The following is a 10,814-nucleotide window of genomic DNA, read 5'->3' as shown; positions in this document are numbered from 1 at the left end:
TCGTCCTTTGTGGCCATTGGATATCCAGTCATTTTCTGCACCTCTTGCCCAACAGGGCGAGTTAAATGAAACGTACCCAGTCCACGACGCTGTTGGGAGGAGTTGAGCTCAACAGCTGGCTAGCTGCTTTGAAGCTTTTTGCCAAAGCTACCTCCCCACGACAACACACAGACTAATTGTTCCATTCAAAGAAGAAAAACGAACTAGGAGGACTTAAAACTGCCCTAATATATAAAAAATGAATCGTTGGTATTTTTCGTGAGAAATACGGGAGAGATTTGCCTCGTGAAAAGGTGCCTTTTGACAGAGCTGTTGCAGCTATAGGCGCTCGAGACGAGAGTGAGGTGAAGCGAAAGTTGGGAGCGAAAAACGGATCTTTCCAAAAGGGAAAAGGTGAGATGCTGGGAATCTATCTAATCTTTATTTCCTGTAACAATTAGCAAGAGTTAATAGGCAATTTAGCATCAAATCGCTAACTAAATAATGCAAATGTTGCTAAAGTGTCGAAAAAGTTGATATCATCTTGTGTGTTTACACTGTAAACCAGTTGACTATAGTCACTCAAATACCTAACTCATCTGTCCTGATCTCATAATAGCCAATAGTGACCACACGATGATGGTGATGTTGAGTAGCCTATCTTCTTTCTCTTTCCAGACGCGACACGTCGCCTCACCACTCTCTTCCATTCCTTACCTCCAAGTCACAAACACGTCGGCTGAGATGCGGCTGCCAGTCACCTGGAGTTAAATGCTAGTCCATGAGAGGAGAGTGGGAGTTTGGCCAAGGACGAGGAGAAAGAATAAGAGGTTTCCCGAAGCAGAGGGACCGAGGGACAGAGCAGGGAGAGGACATGTCTCTTTGGGTGATACTACCTGTCAGTCTGCCTTCCTTGACCATCACTGGAATATGGGTTGTGTGAGTGTCTCTGCATTTTGTTGATATTTTAAGCCAACTCAAAATAGTCCATTGTTGTTTGGTCCTTTGGCACTGACTGGTGTGCATGCATCCATTTTATGGATGAGGCACAACATGTCTCACACATAATCTCAAATATTCAGTCATTGGCCAACTCTGTCATACAGCATCAAAATACCCTGATAAAGCAATCCACAGCCATAGTTTCATATAGATTTTTTACCTGACATTTCATGGCAGGATTGGACAATATATGGGCATACAAACCAACTGTGCCAACCACCACTACTTCTCTGGCCAGAGAATCTGTCTGCATAGCTGCGGTGCATTCCAGGGCTCCATGGTGATATGAGTGGATTAGTTCCCTCCCCAGGCCTGTGTGTGGCCTTAGATCACCACTTCTGTCTGTATTATAGCTTGGGCTGTGGTTCATCTCTATCTCCATCTCCATCTCCATCTCCATCTCTCTCTCTCTCTCTCTCTCTCTCTCTCTCTCTCTCTCTCTCTCTCTCTCTCTCTCTCTCTCTCTCTCTCATCTCTCACCATCTCTCTCTCTCTCTCTCTCTCTCTCTCTCTGTCTCAAAATAGCAGGTTCAGGTAGCCTGTAGGCCAATTGTTATATCCGGACCTTTATCAGAACTAGGCCTATGTGAAGTCACTTAGGGTTGTTGGCTTGGGGTTGACTCCTTGATGAGTGTCTAGGGGCTTGGAGGGAAAGGGAGAGGATGAAGAAAGATCAAGTTTCAAATTTTGTCACGTTTTATTGATCGATTGATTGAATTTATTTGACAATTTGTAAAATACATACATAAGGGCGCTCCAGCCGGTGACGCCTCCACATACAATTTAAGAAAATCATCAAGGATAACACAATAAAGCTTAACGGCTTATTTCCATTGTGGTCCAAGTACAGTGAAATGCCTTTCTTGCGAGCTCTTTCCCGTAATCAATATCAATAGTACTATAAAATAAAGTAAAGTAGAACAAAAACACATGAGAAGTAGAAATAATAATAATAATAAGAGGAGTAAGTAAGTAAGCTAGGTCGCTGGTTCGAATCCCTGAGCCGACCAGGTGAAAAATCTGTTGATATGCCCTTGAGCAAAACACTTAACCCTAATTGCTCCTGTAAGTCGCTCTGGATAAGAGTGTCTGCTAAATGGCTAAAATGTAAATGTATATACAGGGTCAGTTCCAGGGTCAGTTCCAATACCATATTTACAATGTGCAGGGATACTGGAGTGGTAGGGGTAGATATGTATAGGGGTAAGATGACTAGGCATCAGGATATATAATAAACAGTGTAGGAGGACGTAGAGACATTAGAAAGAGAAAATACATAATGAGGGTGGATGGAGAGACTGAAAAAGAGTGAGGGAGGAGAGACACTGAGAGAACGAGAGATGGAGAGGGAGGAGGGGGCATTTGCTGCCATGTTGCAGCCAGATTCTTCTCACCTATTTCCTTCCTGTCCAGTGGGCCTCACAAGGGTGCCCTGTCTCCCAGAGCAGTCAAGGGTCCCTCTCCCTGGGCAGCGGAATGTGAAAGGGCACGCTTTGTTACGTAACCCCCCCCCCTCCCTGGGTGGGAGTAGGGTAAATACTGGGCTGACGGGGTAGTCACAGTCGGAGTGCTTATTCGGGGATTTCACACGGCAACCCACACACAAGCACTGCACGCCCTTCTCCGCCCTGCGGCATCAAATACAGTGCCTTTCAAAAGTATTTATTAAGTTTTTCCTATTTTGTTGCATTACAACCTGTAATTTAAATAGATTTTTATTTGGATTTCATGTAATGGACATACACAAAATTGTCCAAATTGGTGAAGTGAAATGAAAAAAATAACTTGTTTCAAAAAATTCTAAAAAATATATAACGGAAAAGTGGTGCGTGCATATGTATTCACCCCCTTTGCTATGAAGCCCCTAAATAAGATCTGGTGCAACGAATTACCTTCAGAAGTAACATCATTTGGTAAATAAAGTCCACCTGTGTGCAATCTAAGTGTCACATGATCTGTCACATGATCTCAGTATATATACACCTGTTCTGAAAGGCCCCAGAGTCTGCAACACCACTAAGCAAGGGGCACCACCAAGCAAGCTGTCACGCCCTGACTCTGGGGACTCGTATTTGTTGAGTCAGGGTGTGTATTTTCTGTGTGGTATGTTCTATGTTGTATTTTCTAGGTTTAGATCTAGATCGTCTAGATCTATGTTGGCCGGTGTGGTTCCCAATCAGAGGCAGCTGTCGCTCGTTGTCTCTGATTGGGGACCATACTTAGGTAGCCTATTGGCACTAGTGGGTTGTGGGATCTTGTTCCGTGTTAAGGTATGTTGTGTTGTGCTGCCTTGGACTTCACGTTTCGTTTTGTTTGTTATTTTGTCGTTGTGTTTGATATTTAATAAACATGTACGCATATCACGCTGCGCCTTGGTCCGTCCCATCTGTAAGCGAACGTGACACAAGCGGCACCATGAAGACCAAGGAGCTCTCCAAACAGGTCAGGGACAAAGTTGTGGAGAAGTACCGATCAGGGTTGGGTTATAAAAAAATATCAGAAACTTTGAACATCCCAAGGAGCACCATTAAATCCATTATTAAAAAATGGAAAGAATATGGCACCACAACAAACCTGCCAAGAGAGGGCCGCCCACCAAAACTCACGGACCAGGCAAGGAGGGCATTAATCAGAGAGGCAACAAAGAGACCAAAGATAACCCTGAAGGAGCTGCAAAGTTCCACAGCGGAGATTGGAGTATCTGTCCATAGGACCACTTTAAGCCGTACACACCACAGAGCTGGGCTTTACGGAAGAGTGGCCAGAAAAAAGCCATTGCTTAAAGAAAAAAATAAGCAAACACGTTTGGTGTTTGCCAAAACGCATGTGGGAGACTCCCCAAACATATGGAAGAAGGTACACTGGTCAGATGAGTCTAAAATTAAGCTGTTTGGCCATCAAGGAAAACGCTGTCTGGCGCAAACCCAACACCTCTCATCACCCCGAGAACACCATCCCACAGTGAAGCATGGTGGTGGCAGCATCATGCTGTGGGGGTGTTTTTCATCGGCAGGGACTGGGAAACTGGTCAGAATTGAAGGAATGATGGATGGCGCTAAAACATGGAAATTCTTGAGGGAAACCTGTTTCAGTCTTCCAGAGATTTGAGACTGGGATGGAGGTTCACCTTCCAGCAGGACAATGACCCTAAGCATACTGCTAAAGCAACACTCGAGTGGTTTAAGGGGAAACATTTAAATGTCTTGGAATAGCCTAGTCAAAGCCCAGACCTCAATCCAATTGAGAATCTGTGGTATGACTTAATGATTGCTTTACACCAGCGGAACCCATCCAACTTGAAGGAGCTGGAGCAGTTTCGCCTTGAAGAATGGGCAAAAATCCCAGTGGCTAGATGTGCCAAGCTTATAGAGACATACCCCAAGAGACTTGCAGCTGTAATTGCTGCAAAAGGTGGCTCTACAAAGTATTGACTTTGGGGGGGGTGAATAGTTATGCACGCTCAAGTTTTGTGTTTTGTTGTCTTATTTCTTGTTTGTTTCACCAAAATTTTTATTTTGCATCTTCAAAGTGGTAGGCATGTTGTGTAAATGAAATGATACAAACCCCCCAAAAATCCATTTTAATTCCAGGTTGTAAGGCAATAAAATAGGAAAAATGCCAAGAGGGGTGAATACTTTCGCAAGCCACTGTACAGTGGGGAAAAAAAGTATTTAGTCAGCCACCAATTGTGCAAGTTCTCCCACTTAAAAAGATGAGAGGCCTGTAATTTTCATCATAGGTACACGTCAACTATGACAGACAAATTGAGAAAGAAAAATCCAGAAAATCACATTGTAGGATTTTTTAAATAAGTATTTGGTCACCTACAAACAAGCAAGATTTCTGGCTCTCACAGACCTGTAACTTCTTCTTTAAGAGGCTCCTCTGTCCTCCACTCGTTACCTGTATTAATGGCACCTGTTTGAACTTGTTATCAGTATAAAAGACACCTGTCCACAACCTCAAACAGTCACACTCCAAACTCCACTATGGCCAAGACCAAAGAGCTGTCAAAGGACATCAGAAACAAAATTGTAGACCTGCACCAGGCTGGGAAGACTGAATCTGCAATAGGTAAGCAGCTTGGTTTGAAGAAATCAACTGTGGGAGAAATTATTAGGAAATGGAAGACATACAAGACCACTGATAATCTCCCTCGATCTGGGGCTCCACGCAAGATCTCACCCCGTGGGGTCAAAATGATCACAAGAACGGTGAGCAAAAATCCCAGAACCACAAGGGGGGACCTAGTGAATGACCTGCAGAGAGCTGGGACCAAAGTAACAAAGCCTACCATAAGTAACACACTACGCCGCCAGGGACTCAAATCCTGCAGTGCAGACGTGTCCCCCTGCTTAAGCCAGTACATGTCCAGGCCCGTCTGAAGTTTGCTAGAGTGCATTTGGATGATCCAGAAGAGGATTGGGAGAATGTCATATGGTCAGATGAAACCAAAATAGAACTTTTTGGTAAAAACTCAACTCGTCGTGTTTGGAGGACAAAGAATGCTGAGTTCCATCCAAAGAACACCATACCTACTGTGAAGCATGGGGGTGGAAACATCATGCTTTGGGGCTGTTTTTCTGCAAAGGGACCAGGACGACTGATCCGTGTAAAGGAAAGAATGAATGGGGCCATGTATCGTGAGATTTTGAGTGAAAACCTCCTTCCATCAGCAAGGGCATTGAAGATGAAACGTGGCTGGGTCTTTCAGCATGACAATGATCCTAACACACCGCCCGGGCAACGAAGGAGTGGCTTCGTAAGAAGCATTTCAAGGTCCTGGAGTGGCCTAGCCAGTCTCCAGATCTCAACCCCATAGAAAATCTTTGGAGGGAGTTGAAAGTCTGTGTTGCCCAGCGACAGCCCCAAAACATCACTGCTCTAGAGGAGATCTGCATGGAGGAATGGGCCAAAATACCAGCAACAGTGTGTGAAAACCTTGTGAACACTTACAGAAAATGTTTGACCTGTGTCATTGCCAACAAAGGGTATATAACAAAGTATTGAGAAACTTTTGTTATTGACCAAATACTTATTTTCCACCATAATTTGCAAATAAATTCATTAAAAATCCTACAATGTGATTTTCTGGAATTTCTTTTCTCATTTTGTCTGTCATAGTTGACGTGTACCTATGATGAAAATTACAGGCCTCTCATCTTTTTAAGTGGGAGAACTTGCACAATTGGTGGCTGACTAAATACTTTTTTCCCCCACTGTAGCTACTGAAAACTAGACAATAACTTTATAGTACAGTCCATCCATAGCTAGCCAGCTTCTTCCATTGATTCTTCCATTGACCTTTCAGTTTGCAAATGTTTTTTTTCTATTGAAAAGCTGCGTGTCAAATGGAAATTCAGTACAGAGGCATTTTCCATGCTCTTCTAAATGAGGAAAACAGGGAAAATGAAATATTAAATTAACCTTTTAGATGTAGCCTGATTTAGCCTGAGGTAACCTGTACTGATAGTCAGCCATTAAGCTCCTCTCTGTTTTCTTTCAGTGGATGACATCTTGGATGCTGATTTGATTACAGAACAACAAATGATAGCAGCACTTTCTCCAATGACATTTCATCATCATTTAATTTATCATGGGGCAGTTTAGATTCAACAGTATCTCTACATCTGTTTAGTGTGTAGTTAGTTGTCCATGATGAAAATGTTAGAAATAATCATGAACTCAAAAGTAGGCTAATACACAGCGATAGATTGCAGTAGTATGACTAGCAAAAATGACTATCAAAATCCACACTTGACTTGGACTAGCTTATCCAAAACCTAAGCTGTGGTCTCTGCTGGTGGTGAGGGTAGGCAACAACACATCCACCACACTGACCCTCAACATGGGGGCCCCTCAGGGGTGCATGCTTAGTCCCCTCCTGTATTCCCTGTTCACCTACGACTGCATAGCCACACACAACTCCAACACCATCATTACGTTTGCAGACGACACAAAGGTGGTAGGCCTGATCACCGACGACGATGAGACAGCCTATAGGGGGGAGGTCAGTGACCTGGCAGTGTGGTGCCAGGACAACAACCTTTCCCTCAACGTCAGCAAGACAAAGGAGCTGATCGGGGACTATAGGGCATAACAACACAATCTTCCATCTCAGGAGGGAAGTTGTACATCTGCAACATTGAGAGCATCTGGACTGGCTGCATCACTGCTTGGTATGGCAACTACTTGGTATCCGACCGCAAGGCGCTACAGAGGGTAGTGTGTACGGCCCAGTACATCACTGGGGCCGAATTTCCGGCCATCCAGGACCTCAAGCAAAGAAAGAGCACTTTATTTAGAGAAATTGCCCTTAGGCTCTAACCAAACCACACTTGGCGTTATTTTAACTTCAAGATATCCATGAGTTCACAAAAAAGAGGTTGAAAACAGTTAGCCAGCTCAGTGAGACAGGACATGCTGAGTGAATGTGATGATTGGGTTTCTGCAGGATAACTTTGTTGCTCTTTCTTATCTAACTGTCCTCTCCGTGTTTTATAAACCCTTCTCCTACCTGAGAGGCCCATGCAGGGTGAGGACACTTTCAGTAATCTTTTACTACCTGTGTGTGTGTGTGTGTGTGTGGAGAGAGAGAAAGTTGTGGAAGAGAGCTGTGGTATCCTGGGTCTGTGTGTGTGTGTGAGAGAGAGATAGAGTTGTGGAAGAGAGCTGTGGTATCCTGGGTCTGTGTGTGTGTGTGTGTGTGTGTGAGAGATAAAGTTGTGGAAGAGAGCTGTGGTATCCTGGGTCTGTGTGTGTGTGAGAGAGAGATAAAGTTGTGGAAGAGAGCTGTGGTATCCTGGGTCTGTGTGTGTGTGTGAGAGAGATTAAGTTGTGGAAGAGAGCTGTGGTATCCCGGGTCTGTGTGTGTGTGAGAGAGAGATAAAGTTGTGGAAGAGAGCTGTGGTATCCTGGGTCTGTGTGTGTGTGAGAGAGAGATAAAGTTGTGGAAGAGAGCTGTGGTATCCCGGGTCTGTGTGTGTGTGTGTGAGAGAGAGATAAAGTTGTGGAAGAGAGCTGTGGTATCCTGGGTCTGTGTGTGTGTGAGAGAGAGATAAAGTTGTGGAAGAGAGCTGTGGTATCCTGGGTCTGTGTGTGTGTGAGAGAGAGATAAAGTTGTGGAAGAGAGCTTTGGTATCCTGGGTCTGTGTGTGTGTGTGTGTGAGAGAGAGAGATAAAGTTGTGGAAGAGAGCTGTGGTATCCTGGGTATGTGTGTGTGTGTGTGAGAGAGAGAGATAAAGTTGTGGAAGAGAGCTGTGGTATCCTGGGTCTGTGTGTGTGTGTGTGTGTGTGTGTGAGAGAGAGATAAAGTTGTGGAAGAGAGCTGTGGTATCCTGGGTCTGTGTGTGTGTGTGAGAGAGATAAAGTTGTGGAAGAGAGCTGTGGTATCCTGGGTCTGTGTGTGTGTGAGAGAGAGATACAGTTGTGGAAGAGAGCTGTGGTATCCTGGGTCTGTGTGTGTGTGTGAGAGAGAGATATAGCTGTGGTATCCTGGGTCTGTGTGTGTGTGAGAGAGAGATACAGTTGTGGAAGAGAGCTGTGGTATCCTGGGTCTGTCTGTGTGTGTGTGTGAGAGAGAGATAAAGTTATGGAAGAGAGCTGTGGTATCCTGGGTCTGTGTGTGTGTGAGAGAGAGATAAAGTTGTGGAAGAGAGCTGTGGTATCCTGGGTCTGTGTGTGTGTGTGAGAGAGAGAGAGAGATAAAGTTGTGGAAGAGAGCTGTGGTATCCTGGGTCTGTGTGTGTGTGAGAGAGAGAGAGAGATAAAGTTGTGGAAGAGAGCTGTGGTATCCTGGGTCTGTGTGTGTGTGAGAGAGAGATAAAGTTGTGGAAGAGAGCTGTGGTATCCTGGGTCTGTGTGTGTGTGTGAGAGAGATAAAGTTGTGGAAGAGAGCTGTGGTATCCTGGGTCTGTGTGTGTGTGTGAGAGAGAGATATAGCTGTGGTATCCTGGGTCTGTGTGTGTGTGAGAGAGAGATACAGTTGTGGAAGAGAGCTGTGGTATCCTGGGTCTGTGTGTGTGTGTGAGAGAGATATAAAGTTGTGGAAGAGAGCTGTGGTATCCTGGGTCTGTGTGTGTGAGAGAGAGAATAAAGTTGTGGAAGAGAGCTGTGGTATCCTGGGTCTGTGTGTGTGTGTGAGAGAGAGAGAGAGATAAAGTTGTGGAAGAGAGCTGTGGTATCCTGGGTCTGTGTGTGTGTGTGAGAGAGAGAGATAAAGTTGTGGAAGAGAGCTGTGGTATCCTGGGTCTGTGTGTGTGTGAGAGAGAGAGATAAAGTTGTGGAAGAGAGCTGTGGTATCCTGGGTCTGTGTGTGTGTGTGTGTGAGAGAGAGATAAAGTTGTGGAAGAGAGCTGTGGTATCCTGGGTCTGTGTGTGTGTGTGTGAGAGAGATAAAGTTGTGGAAGAGAGCTGTGGTATCCTGGGTCTGTGTGTGTGTGAGAGAGATAAAGTTGTGGAAGAGAGCTGTGGTATCCTGGGTCTGTGTGTGTGTGTGAGAGAGATAGAGCTGTGGTATCCTGGGTCTGTGTGTGTGTGAGAGAGATACAGTTGTGGAAGAGAGCTGTGGTATCCTGGGTCTGTGTGTGTGTGTGAGAGAGATACAGTTGTGGAAGAGAGCTGTGGTATCCTGGGTCTGTGTGTGTGTGAGAGAGATACAGTTGTGTATCCTGGGTCTGTGTGTGTGTGAGAGAGATAAAGTTGTGGAAGAGAGCTGTTGTATCCTGGGTCTGTGTGTGTGTGAGAGAGATAAAGTTGTGGAAGAGAGCTGTGGTATCCTGGGTCTGTGTGTGTGTGAGAGAGATACAGTTGTGGAAGAGAGCTGTGGTATCCTGGGTCTGTGTGTGTGTGTGAGAGAGATAAAGTTGTGGAAGAGAGCTTGTATCCTGGGTCTGTGTGTGTGTGTGAGAGAGATAAAGTTGTGGAAGAGAGCTGTGGTATCCTGGGTCTGTGTGTGTGTGTGTGAGAGAGATAAAGTTGTGGAAGAGAGCTGTGGTATCCTGGGTCTGTGTGTGTGTGAGAGAGATAAAGTTGTGGAAGAGAGCTGTGGTATCCTGGGTCTGTGTGTGTGTGTGTGAGAGAGATAAAGTTGTGGAAGAGAGCTGTGGTATCCTGGGTCTGTGTGCCTCCCGTATTTTGTCTGCCATTCACACCTACCTGTCCAAGTTCAACTTGGTGTGTGTGAATGGCAGTGTAGCTGACTCTTGTATTGTGGAGAAGTCACTGTTATTGGACTTGTGCTTTAATGCTCTTCCCCTCTCTCTCTCTCTCCCTCTCGCTCGCTCTCTTTCTCCCTCTCTCTATCCCTCTCTCTATCCCTCTCTTTCTCTCTCTCCCTCTCTTTCTCGCTCCATATTTCCCTATCTGTTGTCTCTCTCTCTGGCCTAGTAATGGTAGTGATGATGATTATTCATGGTTGCCATGGCTTCAGAGGCAGATGGCAGAGTTTGTGTTTACCAAATCTAATTTATTTTGGGGTTCAGGTGATGTGTGTGCACGAATGTTAATGTGTGTGTGTGCGCGCGACTGTGTGTGTTTGTGTGTATGTGTGGCATGATGCTCCTAGTAGGGCGAAATCACAATATTTTCCTCATTTTTCACGGTATGGTGGTGTTTGACCGTATTTTATGTTTCTTAATAATAAAGTTCTAAATATGTTTTATGAGGAGTGCATGATGCTAGGATGGCAACAAATGAATTCTAAGTGTTTTTAGTGGGCTTTCTCTATTCTGATTATTTTATACTCAACCAAACTAGGACAGAACTGACAGTGAAGTAGTCTAATCTTTGTAGAACTTTTCATTTATTTAGCACGGTATAAACATATTGTTAT

General features: G+C 44.8%; 1 protein-coding gene across 1 annotated transcript in view; it reads left to right on the top strand.

Annotated features, from left to right (window-relative positions):
* LOC121553634 (transmembrane protein 150A) overlaps window positions 1-10,814 on the top strand; it is a 55,376-nt gene continuing 44,562 nt past the window's right edge. Inside the window, exons 1-2 of the mRNA XM_041866899.2 lie at window positions 1-393; window positions 658-918. Of these exons, the coding sequence (XP_041722833.1) occupies window positions 761-918 (158 nt within the window). The 5' untranslated portion in view covers window positions 1-393; window positions 658-760. The remainder of the gene's footprint in view (window positions 394-657; window positions 919-10,814) is intronic.

This window comes from Coregonus clupeaformis, chromosome 37, assembly GCF_020615455.1.
Source record: "Coregonus clupeaformis isolate EN_2021a chromosome 37, ASM2061545v1, whole genome shotgun sequence".
In the NCBI taxonomy this organism is placed as follows: domain Eukaryota; kingdom Metazoa; phylum Chordata; class Actinopteri; order Salmoniformes; family Salmonidae; genus Coregonus; species Coregonus clupeaformis.
This window is presented reverse-complemented; position numbering and strand designations above follow the sequence as displayed.